The sequence below is a fragment of the Leucopleurus acutus genome (assembly GCF_964270905.1).
Source record: "Leucopleurus acutus genome assembly, chromosome: 14".
Taxonomy (NCBI): domain Eukaryota; kingdom Metazoa; phylum Chordata; class Mammalia; order Artiodactyla; family Delphinidae; genus Leucopleurus; species Leucopleurus acutus.
The window spans coordinates 1,869,455-1,887,266 of NC_139156.1; the positions used below are offsets into that span (position 1 = coordinate 1,869,455).

At 41.1% G+C, this 17,812-nt stretch overlaps 1 protein-coding gene across 1 annotated transcript in view; it reads left to right on the forward strand.

The window, feature by feature from the left end:
* Positions 1-999: 999 nt before the first annotated feature.
* Positions 1,000-17,812, forward strand: part of TCERG1L (transcription elongation regulator 1 like) — a gene marked incomplete at both ends in the record, with an annotated part of 194,151 nt that continues 177,338 nt past the window's right edge. Inside the window, 3 exons of the mRNA XM_082854101.1 lie at positions 1,000-1,329; positions 3,361-3,507; positions 4,264-4,444. Of these exons, the coding sequence (XP_082710227.1) occupies positions 1,000-1,329; positions 3,361-3,507; positions 4,264-4,444 (658 nt within the window). The remainder of the gene's footprint in view (positions 1,330-3,360; positions 3,508-4,263; positions 4,445-17,812) is intronic.

Sequence of the window (17,812 nt, forward strand, 5' to 3'; positions counted from 1 at the left end):
GGTCAGCCGGGGCGCGCGCCGCCTGGCGGCGACTGCGTGTGACCCGCGCGGAACCAGGCTCTGCTGTGCGGACCGAGCGAGGGTTCTCGCAGGAGGGGTGGTCCTTGGCCTCAGGCAGCCCAGGTTGCGCTGAAGAGGCCGCGTGCGGTGGGTAAAGGAGGAGTACAATTCTGGGCCCGGTAGAATCCAGGACCAGTTCACAGTGGGCAATCCCAGCGACAACCGTTTGTCCCGTGCAGAGGCCCAGAGGCGACCCGCCTGGAGTGTGTGGCGCCTGAACTAGTAGGGCGTGGGGTAGGGGCCGCCGGGGCAGAGGACCCGCTGGGGTCTTAGGAAAGTGTTTGGCAGATTTTCCAGGGAGAGAAATCTACCTGTCCCCAGTGGCAATCGGTGCCCGCTGGGCGTCGGGGGCTGCAGGCAGCATCCCCTGGGGACCCTCCGCCCTCGACCCGGGTTACGCCAGGCAGAGAGCGGCCCGCGCGCGGTCCCCGTCGGCGGCCCCAGCACCGCCCGGCGGCTGGACGTGCCTGGCTCAGGCGCCGCCACTTTGGCCTCGCTGCTGCTGGTGGACCCCGTCTCCCGGCCTGGCCGGGTGCGCCTTCCCCGGCGTGCGCTCCGTCCGCGACAGCCGGCGGCCTCCAGCGGCCGAACCTGAGCTCCGGGCGCAATCCGCGGGAGCCCCGCGCCTCCGCCTGCTCCCCGCCCCCACCCCCGCCGCCGCCGCGGGGGTCCCGGGGTGAGTGCTGGCCGGAGCCCGGAACCAGGGGACGCTGCGAGCCGGGGCCGGGCCTGGGGGGCGGCGGCGGCGGCGGCGGCGCGGGCGGCAGCGCCAGCAGAGGAGGAGGAGGAGGGGCTCCCGGCGCGGGGCAGGGGCGGAGCGTGCGGCCGCGCAGCGGAACCAAGTGAGTTCGCACCGGAGCCCGCGCCGCCGCCGGCCCGTGCCTCTGGCGCCCGCCGCCCCCGCCGCGCCCGCAGCCGCCGCCCGCGCGGGGATGTAGGATGCTGGTGGGCGCCGGGCTCCAGCGGCGGCGGCGGCAGCTGCAGCAGCCGCAGCAGCCTCGGCGGCGGCAGCCTCTCCTCTGGCCGATGAACGCAGACCCGCCGCCGCCGCCGCCGCCGCCCTGGGTTTGGATGGTCCCCGGCTCGGCCGGGCTGCTCCGGCTGGGAGCCGGGGTCGCGCCCCCGCCAGGGCTGCTTGCCTCGGCCCAGCCCTCTGCCGCCCCGCTGCTCCCGGGGCTGCCCGGCTGGCTGCCGTTGCTGCCGCTGCCCTCTGCTCCAGACCACGCCGCCGCCGCAGCTGTGCACCACTACCCCTTGCTCAACGGGCAGGTAATGTGTTCCCCGGCCCCCGGCCCCGGGTTCGGGGTCGCCGGCTTCCCCCCTGGCCCCTGGGCGCGGCCCTCGCCCCGCTCCGGCGGCTCCGGCCCTGTGGCTTGCGCTCTTTCCTCCCGCGGTGGTCCTCGGCTCCCCAGCCCATCACGGCGCAGCCTGGCAGCCATGCATCGGCAACAAAGTTCATGCTTCGACGTCTCGTTCTGCCTCTCGGCAGTTTTTGCAGTATGTCTTCCCGGTTTCTCAGACGAGCAGTTTGGAGACCCGCACCCCAAGCCCAGAGTTGGGACCGCCTTGGCCACAACTTTCGCCCGGGCCGGGGTCGTTGTCCAGAGCGCGGTGCTTAAGTATCGCCTCCGGAGCCCGGCGTTGCAGCTGCCAACTGTGGCCGACTTACCGAATAGAAGTTAATACTTTTACAGTCTCTGTAAAAGAGACAGGCTTGGAAAGCAAGCTGGGAATCAATAGCTGTTTCTGATTCTGATCTAGTTTTTTTTGTTTGTTTTTTTCATTTGAAAATAGACTCAGGACAATGCTTAAGAAAATTCAAACCAATGGAAGCCTGCAGGGAAATCCTGCCTTTAATACTGAGAAATGCTACCGGTGATTTCCACTCCCACCCTAGGTCTGCCTGAGTCGACCAAATTACCTAGTGTCATATTGCACTTTAGAAGAGTTTGGCGTTTAAAACCTGGAATTAAAAAGAAAAAGTGACTGTGCCTTTGATTAATGGTGTAACAGAGCAAGGGAAGCTGGTTTTGGCAAGATCCATTGTTTGCTATCTAACTAGGCAGATGCATTTAAATCAGAGAATAACATGTATTTTATTCCAATGACTGTCCTAATTAGCATATTCAAATGAGTGGATGTTAGAATACACCACATAATTAATTTAATTCCAATATTATATTGTGAGCTTTTCTAAAAGATGTTGTTAACTCTCCTAAACTGGTCTTTACATGTAATGATACATCACATATGTGGTACTGGATATGGTATTTTGATGTGTGATGCAGTTCACGTTGGGGTTTTTTTTGAATAAGCGTTGGTAGCTTTTTTGATATTTTGAAGGGGTTGTCATATGCGAGTGCTACCACTAGAGGTATATGGTGTCAAGGAACTACCTTTTATTTTTTTTCCGTATAGAAAATGCTTTTTTTTTCTTGTGTAAATTTAAAACGAAAAATCTCCCCAAAACTTAGTATTAATCTTTAAAATATTTTGTGCTACCATATTTTCTGTTAAATAACTATTTAAACCAGAAGAACATTTTCACATAACAGGAAATTCAAAAATGCTTTTATGATTTTAGAACAAATGCGTATTGAAGTATTCCGTACCATTGAACAATGATCTTATTCTCCACTGATAAGGATTCAGTTAATTTAATTAGAGAGACTGTCTCCTAAGTTGTCTGCCCCCTTTCAGCGTTTGCTATTTTATTCTGTGCATTGGGGTCTTCAGTTATGTGATAAGCTCATTTATGTTTTCTTTGCCTTGGAATCTATTTGCATTTGCGAACCTTGGGAAACTTTGAATCCTAACCTCTTATTTTAAAAATATTACTTGTGCCTGTTTTAAAAATGATAAATATTAATATAAAATGATATATGGAAAAGAATATCATAAAATATAGCTCTCTGCTTGCTTATAAAAAGAATTCAAGAATTATAAAAGGAATACCCAGCATTTCACCTTTCCCTTGTGGTTTCTCATATTCTCAGGGCAGAAATCCATTTCTTACCATGTTCTCATGGTTTTGTGCCTAGAAGTTCTTTCTTAATATTACAGAAAGCAGTGTTGTAAATGCATTGTGATGATTCAGATATGAAAATTTTTACAAATTTTTAGAATTTTGAATGTTCGTGGGGTTTTTTTGGACTGGGAAAAAGGAGATTTTTCTCATAATCAAATACATGCATTTTAAAATTCCCTTTTAAAGCAGCTATCCCAGCATCTTTTGGTACAAATAGGAGAGTTGATTGATGTAGGCTAATGAGCACACCCTTCTCTTTTCTTGGGTTTCAGTGGCTGTTTGGTGGTCATTCTCCATCGATTGGACTGTCCCCCTCTTCCACTGTGGAATTGGTGCCCATTTTCCCACATGTCTGCCCATCTTCTCTTCCACTTCCCATTGGGAAAAGTTGGATAGACAAAAGGATACCTAATTGTAAGGTAAAAATGCAGCTAGCCTGACTGGGTAAATGGGCTGTTAATTTTTAAGTTGTTGGGTATTGCCGTAACAGAAATCACTGTGTATTTTTAGTTTCTAACTGCAATAGATCAACCATCTCGGTCTGGAGAAAAGTCTTTTCAGAATAAGATTGGTCTGTTCAAAAGCACCAGTAGATGGTGGTGGTGGGGGATTTTGTTTTAGCTTAAAATATTTGGTTTCCATAGGATAATATAAAATTCCTACTTCTGAATCAGAAGTACTACTTTTTGAATTTTTCAGTTCTTAAATCCATAACTATTGTTCAGAATCTAGCCTTAAACCTTATATAACTCAAGTGTGCATTTTAAAAGTAAGTTTTCCTTGGTATTATTGCTTTGAGTGTTCATCTTTGGGATGGTTTTTCTTGCCTTTTGAATTCAAATGTACTGGCTACACTTTGTTTACCTGAAAACCAATAGACAGTAGTTCAGTGACTTGTTCTACAACACACTGCTTATCTCACTGGGGTGATCTATATCTGTTAACTGGCTGCTGGGATGAACTAACCAAGTCAATAGCTGAAGACCAGCCCAGGAGACTTAACGAGAAGGTGACTGGTATCAGAGCCCTGTGGATCCTCAGGTTTTAAGGTAGTGGCTTTATAGAATCTTCATGCATAGAATCTCCAATATTCAACGTAAGACAAGTATTTTACAGTCTTCAGCTTTTGTTCTGTGCGTGGTCTTAAGCGTTATGCTTGCTATCTCTTTGGACAGATCTTTTTTAATAACTCCTTTGCTCTGGACTCAACATGGATATATCCTGAGGAATCAAGATTGTTCCATGGGCCTGAGAAGCCTCAACTGTTGGCAAATCAAGTAGCCGTGTCTCTGTCCAGGCCAGCTCCTGCCTCTAGGCCTCTTCCCACAGTGGTGTTAGCACCCCAGCCTATCCCAGGTTGGTGCCCAAATAGCTGTAAAAATGTGTGTTGTTTTTTGTTTGTTTGCTTCTGCTGTAGCTGCAAATTAGCTTTGGGTATGAAAACTATGTTTGTCACTTTAATGAAACAGTTCTTTCAGTAAAATATAATTTCTTTTTTCATGGACGTGATTCCTTTTCATAATGACATTGAGTTTGGGGTAGATTATTCACTGTGTTTTTGGAGGATGGAATCTGCTTTAAGGCGAAGAGATGGCTGAGGGGATTCGTACAGAATCATGTTTTTGGTGCTCTGTTTTTAGAATTGGACCAAATCTTCTGCTGATAGCTCTTAGTAGGAGCCCTAATTGATCAGGCAACTCATTTAAAAAATGTTCCTTATGTGGGGTGAGGTGCATAGCTCCCTGGTCCGCAGGACACGGGCACATGTAAGATTTTTATACGTTTTGCCTTCACGAATATGGGGTGATATTGGCGATGGTCTGTAAATGTGTGCTGTTGGGAAGATGGGTTCTGTTCTCTTTGGAGCCTAGTGACCGAAAAGAACAGTTGTCCTGGAACAGACTCCCATGAAATAATCCCTGGTTGAAAGATGGTATAATAAACCTATATGGTAACAAGAGAATAAAATCGTCTTATGAATTTTTAATTGATTTTTAAAATCGCCTTAACATATGATCATATTAGAGAAGCAGATGTTGCTCATGCGCAAATTATCTTGCAACGCCTTCCATTACGGAATATTTTATGACTTCAGAACTATATTATCTTCCTTGTAATTTCCTACCTACCAAGATTGTCCCAATATGTAGCGCTAAATTTAGTAATAAGGACGTGTATCTGTGGATAGTTCAGTGCTGGTTTAGGAGACGTATTTACTTTCTTCTCTCTCTTTCTACCTTATGTATTATAATTTGCTAGTATCCTGTTTAGTAATAAGTCAGGAAGAACACTCAACTCTTTGTGTTTTTTCATAGGCCTTAATGATTCTTGACTGAAACTTGCCTTCTGTCCTTGTAATCATCTGTTACTGAGTTGTTAAAATCTGAATAAGCGTCATACATACATACACTTATAAACATTTTACACGAAGATGATCACATGTCCTTTTTAATTGAACGATGACAAAGGATGATCAGATAGCATGTAATATATGGTCTTCCAGGGCTTTGGACGTCTTTCGGTATATGAAAGGATAATATTTTACTTTCCTAATGCACTGGCAATGCTGTCACCAAAATAATCAGCACATTTAGTTTAAAAAACAGTGAAATTAGTTTAACTGTTCCAACAAAAGCTTTGAGTGACCTTTCCTCCTGTCCGCTCACTCTTGAATAGCATGTAGACATTTGCATTATACCTCTGTCCTCTTAGAAAACTCATACTGTGAACACGCTAACTACCAATTTTGTCGAAGAAGCTTATGGCAAATTATCATAGCTTTTATATCATATGGACATTTTGACTTGCCATTGTGTGACACCTATTTCATACTTAAAGCATATTCATGTTAATTTTACCTTTTGACTTTTTTTTTTTTTTTTTGCGGTACGCGGGCCTCTCACTGTTGTGGCCCCTCCCGTTGCGGAGCACAGACTCCGGACGCGCAGGCTCAGCAGCCATGGCATGGCTCACGGGCCCAGCCGCTCCGCGGCGTGTGGGATCCTCCCGGACCGGGGCACGAACCCGTGTCCCTTGCATCGGCAGGCGGACTCTCAACCACTGCGCCACCAGGGAAGCCCCACCTTTTGACTTTTTGACTAAGCCTTTTTAAAGGACAAAATAAAACAGTATTTCTTACTAACATGGTCGATCATAGAATAACTGTCCACCCCATCTAACATTTATCAAATTTCTGCTTTTATTCTTCCTTGGATTGTTTTTTTTTTGGACTCATGAACCATAAGAATACAACATGCTTTACTTATCTTTTGGAGAATAATGTGTCTGTGCCCAGAGGTATTTTACTAACAGTCGTATATGCATTTGTTCTGAGATGGCGTTTCTGAACTGCTTCATGAAAATTTTGATTTTTTGATACATTTCAGATTCTTAGAAATTACTATTCTAGAAACATGTATTAAGTGACTGTTAGTCCAAAGAACACATTTAGGGTGTTGTTTACATGTTTGTTGTTTATATGTTAGTAACTATTTAACCGAGAACCTGGAAGGGGGAGCAAATAAAGGTGGAAGGTAGGGTAGCTCCCAGTCAGTTAAAAGTTAAGGTACATTGTTTCAATTTTAATGTAATTAATGAGAAAATATAGCCTCATTAAAACATTTTACATGTAAATTTTCAGATATGTTGTTAAAAGTTATTGTTATAATTGCTATTAAGTCATATCTTGCTATATATTGATAAATTGAAATATTATATTGGTTTACATTATATAAAGTTATGCATTTATAAATATAAATATTTATACATATATTATATATGTATATTAATATATATCAATATATAATATATAATATATAATGTATATTATATATATATTATATATATTATATATATATAATATATATAATATATATTATATATATAATATATAATGTATGAATATATTATATGATTGATATTTTAAGTTGATCCATTTGTAAATTGTTATATTCAGAAGCAAATGGCCTTAGAATCTTAGATATATTTTATTGATCCCCTTTCAGTTAATCAATGAAGCACTATTAGAACTCCAGGAGAACCAGGAGAGTGAGTCAGACTCACCTCATTTTATTTTTTTAATTTAATTTAATATTTTTTTTAGATTTTTTTAACATCTTTATTGGAGTATAAGTGCTTTACAATGTCGTGTTAATTGCTGTTGTATAACAAAGTGAATCAGTTATACATATACATATGCTCCCATATCTCTTCCCTGTTGCGTCTCCCGTCCTCCCACCCTCCCTATCCCACCCCTCTAGGTGGTCGCAAAGCACCGAGCTGATCTCCCTGTGCTATGCGGCTGCTTCCCACTAGCTATCTCTTTTACATTTGGTAGTGTATATATGTCAATGCTTCTCTCTCACTTCGTCCCAGCTTACACTTCCCCCTTCCCTTGTCCTCAAGTCCATTCTCTACGTCTGCATCTTTATTCCTATCCTGCCCCTAGGTTCATCAGAACCATTTTTGTTTTTTTTTAGATTCCATATATATGTGTTAGTATACGGTATTTGTTTTTCTCTTTCTGACTTACTTCACTCTGTATGACAGACTGTAGGTCCATCCACCTCACTACAAACAACTCAATTTCATCTCTTTTTATGGCTGAGTAATATTCCATTGTATATATGTGCCATATCTTCTTTATCCCTTCATCTGTCGATGGACACTTAGGTTGCTTCCATGTCCTGGCTATTGTAAACAGAGCTGCAATTAACATTTTGGTACAGGACTCTTTTTGAATTATGGTTTTCTCAGGGTATATGCCCAGTAGTGGGATTGCTGGGTCATATGGTAGTTCTATTTTTAGTTTTTTAAGGAACCTCAATACTGTTCTCCACAGTGGCTGTATCAATTTACATTCCCACCGACAGTGCAAGAGGGTTCCCTTTTCTCCACACTCATTTATTGTTTGTAGATTTTTTGATGATGTCCATTCTGACAGACTCGCCTCGTTTTAAACAGGCTCATTACATTTTCCTTTCTTGGATAGATAGTACATTTGTGTAATAATCATTCTTGACAATGGCATTACGTAGCATGAGCTCCAATGATGTGACACGAGAAAGTGGTTTTGTTTCAGTAAGCATGTGGTCTGTTGAACTGAGTTAGAAGGTGTGATGGGCAGAGATGTCAGGTGGGTGACCTCTGAGGCTAATGTTAATATTGCTCCCCTCCTGATCTATGGTTGGTTAAGAAGTAACTGCACTGCAGCAACGTCTCATAGAATATTAGTACAACTTGAACGAATTTGGGTAAGTCATCTAAAATTTAATAAATCTTTTGAAGGACTTTATTTTTGATATATACTAGACTCACTTATGTTAACGATAGAGGTAATGATTTGCTGTTATACTCAGACCTGAAGAAAGCCTGTTGGCCACTTAGAAGCGTGAAGGTCAGTCGTGTTCCCACCTGCATTCGTCAGAGGAGCTCCTGCAGGCAGTGCAGACATGGGCTCTGCTAGGCGCCCTCGCAGCACATGTTCTCCTGGGCAAGTGCACTCTTAGATCATTACCCAGCACTGCCCTCCTAGGGGCTCTCTGCAGACGTCCCAGGAGGGTCCCAGGAGGGTCATCAGGGAAGGTCTCCAGGGAATGGTGTACCTGAAACACACCACAAGGATCAGCAGAACCTGACCAGGGCAGGAGAGGGAATGGAGGAGTAGGACATGTAAAGTCACAAACTCACGACAGATGTTTCATCAGGTGATGACAAGCAGTCAAGCAGCCTAAACTAAGGAGGAGAGCGGGGGTGGGGTGCGGCAGTGGTGGTGGGGTGCGGCAGTGGTGGTGGGGTGCGGCAGTGGGGGTGGGGTGCGGCAGTGGGGGTGGGGTGCGGCAGTGGTGGTGGGGTGCGGCAGTGGGGGTGGGGTGCGGCAGTGGGGGTGGGGTGCGGCAGTGGGGGTGGGATGGGGCAGCGGTGGTGGGGTGCGGCAGCGGTGGTGGGGTGCGGCAGCGGGGGTGGGGTGCGGCAGCGGGGGTGGGGTGCGGCAGTGGGGGTGGGGTGCGGCAGTGGGGGTGGGATGGGGCAGTGGGGGTGGGGTGCGGCAGCGGTGGTGGGGTGCGGCAGTGGGGGTGGGGTGCGGCAGTGGGGGTGGGATGCGGCCGTGGTGGTGGGATGCGGCAGTGGTGGTGGGATGCGGCAGTGGTGGCCCAGCTCAGGGCCACTTCGTGCAAGATGAATCCCATCATCCCACGGGACCTGTGTAGTAAGTCCTGGGCGCTGTCCAGAGTATCCTGGGATGTTCCATCATTCTTCAGCTTGGGAGCCATGGTTTCTTCAGGAAAGTGTAAATTTGTCCTCAGGAAGCAGAGCAGACAAAGAAAGGGCCGAGTCTTCTCACCGAAAAATAAATGCAAGCGTCCAAAAATATGCAAAGTTACAACTGTACTGGAAACTAAAGTCTCCAGTGAATAACTTAGTGGCTTTTTAAGGAATTATCCCTAATTACAGTGTGAATGGGTTGGACTGAGAAGTAAGCTGGGACTCATTCATTCCCAGCCCTCAGAGGCTGATGCAGGAAAGGCGGGGACGCATGAGATCACAGGCACCCCCTCCTCTTCAGGAGTCTCTGCACTTAGGATGAGACCCCATCACTTTGTCTCCAATCTCAACATCTCCCTTCTCCCATGCAGTGCTAAGTCCCTCTTCATCCCAGGGAGAAATGGGCTTGCATTGCTTCTAAGGATATGAGGTTTATCACAAGTAGAGGTGGGAGTAGGGCCAGCGTGGAAATCGTGCTTTCCAAAGCATCCCTGTGCTTCACTTCTAAAAATAAGAACTTCAGAGTCCTTCAAGCTATGCAGAAATACAAGTGCTTAGATTCAGAGTATCAGGCAGGAGAATAATGTACTCAGCTTCTGTCTGGTAAGGACACATGGCATTATAGTTTGCTGGAAACTGGGGATTTGTCTAAAAGTTGTGTATATCACATTGCCTTTGGGCTGAAGATCAAAGAGCCTGATTCTACCAATATCTTGTTGGAAAAAAAATCCTGGCTGTGCCATTCAAAGATGACTAGAGAGAGAGGGAGGGAAAGTGGAAGATGAGGTGGGACAACAGAAACTGTTCTGCTTCATGAAAGATTTGTTTACTCAAAAGATGCAGAAGAAAGAAAAATCTGGGAAACAGCTTTTGTACAGGAGCTTGTAAGCATTTTGCATAAATCACCTTTCAGTTTACCTTAATATGAACAGAAGAGCTTTATAGAAAAGCAGTAAAAGAAAAATCGAAAGCGAGCTGGCGGAGGCATGAAATCACGTGGCAAGACGGTTTGAACTGGATGATGGCAGACAACATAGACGGATTCTCAAGCATGTGTAGCTGTGGCAGTGAACAAAGGGATGGTAATCATGAGAAGGTGACAGTGAGGTAGAGAGCAAACAACACATCGATGTTGATGTGATCTCCTTGAAAAACAAATACAATGTGACAGACATATTAAATGTGGCCATGACATATACCTTGCTCACTGTATCCTGGTGGAGTTTACGAATGGGAGAGCCGCTCCTTCCAGGAACACCGAAGTGGGCACAGCCTCAGATCAACGTACAGCACTAGATGTGATCACCTGATGCGGAAAACTTTAGAGAATTAGGAGGAAAAACGTTTGTGATCAAAGTAATATATGCCCAACAAGAAAGGCCTCCATACGCATGAGCAAGGAAAAGACCTTCTCAAACAACCGATGGATAGACTTTCTTCACGTCTAATGTTCTCACCTCAAGTTCTACTTTGTCTCAAGTTAATGTTGCTGTCACTCTACATTTCTGTTTTATCTTGCTTATCAGTGTTTACCTTGTCTTTTGTTTTAAGCTTAGGTCAGTCATTTAAAGGCACAGTCTCTTCTTTTGCCTTTAAAAATGGAGTTTGGTGTACCTATATTTGAATTCCTATTTTTATGTTTCTTCTGTCATATTATTATATCCTGGTTTTTTTTTGTTTGTTTTTATTTTTGTTTTTGTTTTTTTTTTGGTACATGGGCCTCTCACTGTTGTGGGCTCTCCCATTGTGGAGCACAGGCTCCGGACGTGCAGGCTCAGCAGCCATGGCTCACGGGCCCAGCCGCTCTGCAGCCCGTGGGATCTTCCCGGACCAGGGCACGAACCTGTGTCCTCTGCATCGGCAGGCAGACTCTCAACCACTGCGCCACCAGGGAAGCCCTATATCCTGTTTTTTATAGTGTTTTGCTATTTCTTTATTTTAGTCTGTTTTTATTCTTTTGCTGTGCCATGTATGTTTTGTTTGATTTTGTTTATTTTTGTTTTATATGGTGATTTGGCATATGTTCATACTGATCCTATTTTCTCAAGCAATTACCAGTCAGATTTTTAAAGAAACAGATTTAAGCTTTATGTTTCCCTTAATTTTCAAATTATGACAATACTGTCACTTTAGAATTCTTTTATAGAGTATGAAAAATTTGGGAAAAACTTATATCATAAATTTTTTTTTCTCTTCGGTTTCCTCCACTAATTGAGAAATTAATCGAAAGCAAGAGCTAAGAATGGGGAAGTCAGGTTTCAAACTATCTATAATCGTCAACAATTTTTGTCAATAACATAGAATATATGTAAATGTTCAGTAATTTGGTTACAGGAATGACTGAAAATTTCTAAGCAACTTTTTTCCCCCAAACTGAAGCTGAAAAGAATAATTATAATCTGAATACGTAACCTCAAATTGTGTTGGTAAAATTGGGAAGAGGAGAATTGAGAAATCTGAGGATACAAATTATTTCAAAATCCCTCATATAGTTAAAAGAAGCTGAAACACTAGGGAACTCTCATGCTGGAAGCCCAGAAAACAAGGGTATTTAAGACTGACACGGGACAAGACATCCTGCCCCACAGCCAGCCTTAGAAATATGAGTAAAAGCAACAGCCACCTACCACTGGTGCAGGGACCGGGTATGGAGAGTGACCCTCTTCTGTGATGCAGGAATTTGGGGATGGCTGAAAGTTAGGGGGATACAAGTATTAAGACTATCAGACACCCTAGAACTTACTCTAAGAAAAAGGCATCGTTAAAGGATTTTGAAGCCTCTGGGGCATAGTAGGAAACTGTGGCAACAAAATTCAAATCCAGGTCAACACCTGAATACATTGACACATCTCATTCAGCTTGACAGAAGAAGGGGTGTGCCCATTTCCAGGAGTAAATCCTAAGTACCTCATTCTCTATCGTTCTAATCATGATGTCTGGCATTGAATAAAAAAGCTACAAGACACACAAACAAAGCAAAAAATGATAAACCATTGTCAAGAGATAAAGTAAGCAACAGAACCAGATCCTAAGATGACGTATTTTGGAACTCTCAGACAGGGACTTTGAAATAACGCTGATTAATATATTAATGAGTCTAATGGAAAAGGTGGGCCACATGCATGAAAAGATAGAGAATTTTATCAGAGATATGGAAAAGATAAGAAAGCCAAACTGAAATACTAGAAAAAATAAAACATGGTATCAGAAATGAAGAATCACTTTGGTGGACTCATGAGTAGATGTGATACAGCCAAGGAAAGTATGAATGAACTTAAAGATAGGTCAACAGAAACTACTAAAATTGTAACACAAAGAGAAAACAGTGAAAAAATGGAGCATACTTTCCCAGAGCTATGAGATAATATCAAATGGTTTAACATACATATAATTGAAGTTTCAGGAGGAGAGAAAATGCGGGGGGGGAAAAAAACATTTGAAGTCACAGTGACCAAAGGTAATAAACAATTAATAAAAGTTATCAAAACATGGATCTAAGAGACTTAGAAAACCCCAAGACTGAAAATGAGGCAAAACATATTCAAACTTCTGTTTCCAAGGTTAAGAGAAAATCTTGAAGAAAAACAAGGAAAAAAAGACACGTTACACAGATAGTAACAAAAATTTAAAATTGCAGGAGTTGTATTGTAAGAATCTATACAAACCCCAAAGCAACAAAGTGACATCTTTAAAAGACTGAACTAAAAATCTCTCCGTCAAGAACTTTATACAAAGCAAAAACAATTATCAAAACCTAAGGTGAAATGAAGAGTTTTCCCAAACTGAAACTGAAAAGAATTAATTGTCGGTAGACCTGCAGTTCAAGAAAGTATGAAGAAGCTTATCAAGCAGAACTAATATAATAGCAGAGAGAAGCTTGCATCTGTGCAAAGAAATAAAGAGTACATTAAGGTAAAGTATATATTTTGCCTTGTTTTTAGTTGCTCCGGAAGGTGATTAACTGTATAAGGGTAAGTGATGGTGAGCGGCGTGGTATGTGCAGATGGCGTATGTGAAATCAAAACGATGCCAACGCCACAAAAGATGGGAGTAAGGAATTGGAAGGGTATAACTGCAAAGCTCTCATCATACATTAAGTGGTGTGATGTTATGTGAAGGCGAACTCTGATTAATTAAAATACATACTATAAAGCATATAGCAACCACTTAAGAATTAAAAAGAGTTATAACTAATAAAACAATAGAATAACAATAAACAATAAAATTGGAATCATAACAGATACTCAACCCAAATTCAGTCAGAAAAAGAGAACGAAAGATCAAAGCACAGAAGAAGGAAATAATTAAAAAAATAGTAACTACAATGTGGTATATTTAAATAAAAAGGTGTAGAGTCACATACAGACCGAAAGTCAGAGGATGGAAGAAGGCTCTCCACACAAATGAAAATCACAAGAAAGCTGGAGCAGCAATACTTTTTCAGACAAAATTGACTGTAAAATAAAAACTGTAGCAGGAGACAAAGAAGGCCACTACATAATGATCAAAGGACCAATCCAAGAAGAAGATATAACAATTTTAAATATACATGCACCCAACATAGGAACACCTAAATATATAAGGTAAATGTTAACAGACATAAAAGGAGAAATCAACAGTAACACAATAATGGGGGGGGACTTTAACACCCCACTTTCATCAATGGACAGATCATCCAGACAGAAGGTCAATAAGGAAACACAGGCCTTAAAATGACACATTAGACCAGATATACTTCGTTTATATTTATAAAGCACTCCATCTGAAAGCAGCAGAATAAACCTTTTCAAGTTCACATGGAATATTCTCCAGGATAGATCACATGCTGGGTCACAAATCAAGGCTTGGTAAATTTAAGAAAACTGAAATCATATCAAGCGTCTTTTCTGACCACAATGCTATGAGGCTAGAAATCAACTACAAGAGAAAAAAACTGCAAAAAAATGCAAACACGTGGAGGCTAAACAATATGCTACTGAAAAAAAGAGAGAAGAAATCAAAAAACACCTAGAAACGAATGAAAATGAAAACATGATGAACCAAAACCTATGGGATGCAGCAAAAGCAATTCTAGAAGGGAAGCTTATAACAATACAAGCTTATGTAAGGAAATAAGAAAAATATCAAATAAACAACCTAACCTTATGCCTGAAGCAACTAGAGAAAGAAGAACAAACAAAACCCGAAACTAATAAAAGAAAATAAATCGTAAAGATTTATGATAAACCTTAAATAAATCATAAATCAGAGCAGAAATAAATGAAACAGAGACTTAAAAAGCAATAGAAAATATCAGTGAAACTAAAAGCTTGTTCTTTGAAAAGATAAACAAAATTGATAAACCTTTAGCCAGACTCATCAAGAAAAAAAGGGAGAGGGCCCAAATCAATAAACTCAGAAATGAAAAAGGAGAAGTTACAACTGACACTGCAGAAATACAAAGGATCATAAGAGACTACTATGAGCAACTATACACCAATACAATGGACAAATTCTTAGAAAGGTAGAATCTCCCAAGAGTGAATGAGGAAGGAATAGAAAATGTGAACAGATCAATTACCAGTACCAAAATCGAATCAGTAATTTAAAAACTCCCAAAAAACAGAAGTCCAGGACCAGTTAACCTCACAGGTGAATTCTACTAAACATTTAGAGAAGAGTTAACACCTGTCCTTCTGAAACTATTCAAAAAAAATTGCAAAGGAAGGAATATTTCTGAACTCATTCTATGAGGCCACCATCATCCTGACACCAAAACCAGACAAAGATATCACAAAAAAAGAATATTACAGGCCAATATCACTGATGAACATAGATGCAAAAATCCTCAACAAAATACTAGCCCACTAACTCAAACAATACATTAACATTATTCACTGTAGACGTATTATTGCCACAGGCATTAGTTTCTGCAAAAATCCCTTGGTCAATAATGTGTTAAAGGATCATACACCATGATCAAGTGGGATTTATCCCAGGGATGCAAGGATTTTTCAATATCTGCAAATCAATCAATGTGATACACCACATTAACAAATTAAAGAATAAAAACCATACGATCGTCTCAGTAGATGCAGAAAAAGCTTTTGATAAAATTCAACATCCATTTATGATAAAAATTCTTCAGAAAGTCGGCATAGAGGCAACATACCTCAACATAATAAAGGCTATATATTACAAACCCACAGGTAACATTATACTCAATTGTGAAAAGCTGAAATCATTTCCTATAAGATCAGGAACAAGACAAGGATGCCCACTCTTGCCATGTTTTTTCAGCATAGTTTTGGAAGTCCTAGCCACAGCAATCAGAGAAGAAAAAGAAATAAAAGGAATTCAAATTGGAAAAAGAAGAAGTAACACTGTCATTGTTTGCAGATACATAGAAAATCCTAAAGATGCTACCAGAAAACTACTAGAGCTCATCAACAAATTTGGTAAAGTTGTTGGATACGAAATTCACATACAGAAATCTGTTGTATTTCTATATACTAACAATAAAATATCAGAAAGAGAAATTAAGGAAACAATCCCATTCACCTTTTCATCAAAAAGAATAAAATACTTAGAAATAAATCTACCTAAGGAGGAAAAAGACCTGTACTCCAAAAACTGTAAGATGCTGATGAAAGAAATTGAAGATGACACAAACAGATGGAAAGCTATACCATGTTCTTGGATTAGAAGAATCAATATTGTTAAAATGACCATACTTCCCAAGGAAATCTACAGATTCAGTACAATCCCTATCAAATTACCAGTGGCATTTTTCACAGAACTAGAACAAAAAAGTTTTTAATTTGTATGGAAACACAAAGACCCTGAATAGCCAAAACAATCTTGAGAAAGAAGAATGGAGCTAGAGGAATCACACTCCCTTACTTTAAATTATACTATTGATAAAAAGCTACAGTAATCAAAGCAGTATGGTACTGGCACAAAAACAAACACATAGATCAATGGAACAGGGTAGAGAGCCCAGAAATAAACCCACACACTTATGGTCAATTAATCTATGACAAAGGATGCAAGAATATACAATGGAGAAAAGACAGTTTCTTCAGTAAGTGGTGCTGGGAAAACCAGGCAGCTACATGTAAAAGAATGAAATTAGAACATTCTCTAACACCATTTTCAAAAATAAATTCAAAATGGATTAAAGACGTAAATGTAAGACTGGATACTATAAAACTCCTAGAGGAAAACATAGGCAGAACACTCTTTGACATAATTTGCAGAAATATATTTTTGGATCCATCTCCTAGAGTAATGGAAATAAAAACAAAATTAAACAAATGGGACCTAATTAAGCTTAAAAGCTTTTGCACAGCAAAGGAAACCATAAACAAAACAAAAGACAACTTACAGACTAGGAGAAAATATTTGCTAACGATGCTACCAACAGATTAATTTTCAAAATATAAAAACAGCTCATACAGCTTCATATCAAAAAACAAACAACCCAATAAAAAAATGGGCAAAAGATCTAAATAGACATTTCTCCAAAGAAGACATACAGATGGCCAACAGGCATATGAAAAGATGCTCAATATCACGAATGATTAGAGAAATGTATATCAAAACTACAATGAGGTATCAGCTCACACCAGTCAGAATGGCCATCATTAAAATGTCTACAAATTATAAATTCTGGAGAGGGTGTGGAGCAAAAGGAACCCTCCTACACTGGTGGTGGAGATGTAAGTTGGTACAGCCACTATGGAGAACAGTGTGGAGGGTCCTTAAAAAACTGCAAATAGAGTTGCTCTATGACCTTGCAATCCCACACTTGGGCATATGTCTGGAAAAAACTCTAATTCAAAAAGATACATGCACCCCAATGTTCATAGCAGCGCTATTTACAATAGCTAAGACATGGAAGCAACCTAAAAGTCTATGGATAGAAGAATGGATAAAGAAGATGTGGTACATATATACAATGGAATGTTAGTCATAAAAAAGAAAGAAATAATGACATTTACGCAATGTGGATGGGCCTAGAGATTATCATATTAAGTAAGTCAGATGGAGAAAGACAAATAATATATGATTTCACTAATATTTGAAATCTAAAAAAAGATACAAATGAACTTATTTAGAAAACAGAAATAGACACACAGACTTAGAAAACAAACGTATGGTTACCAAAGGGGATAGTGGGGATGGGGGGAGAGGTAAATTAGGAGTTTGGGATTAACATATACACACTACTGTATATAAAATAAACAACAAGGATCTACTGTATAGCCCAGAGAACTATACTCAATATCTTGTAATAACCTATAATGGAAAAGAACCTGAAAAAGAATATATACATATCTGTATAACTGAATCACTTTGCTGTACGCTTGAAACTACCACAACATTGTAAATTAACTATACTTCAATAAAAATAGAACTAAGCCAAAGTAAAGAAATAAAGAAATACAAAGGTATAAACTTTATAATTAAAAGGAAAGA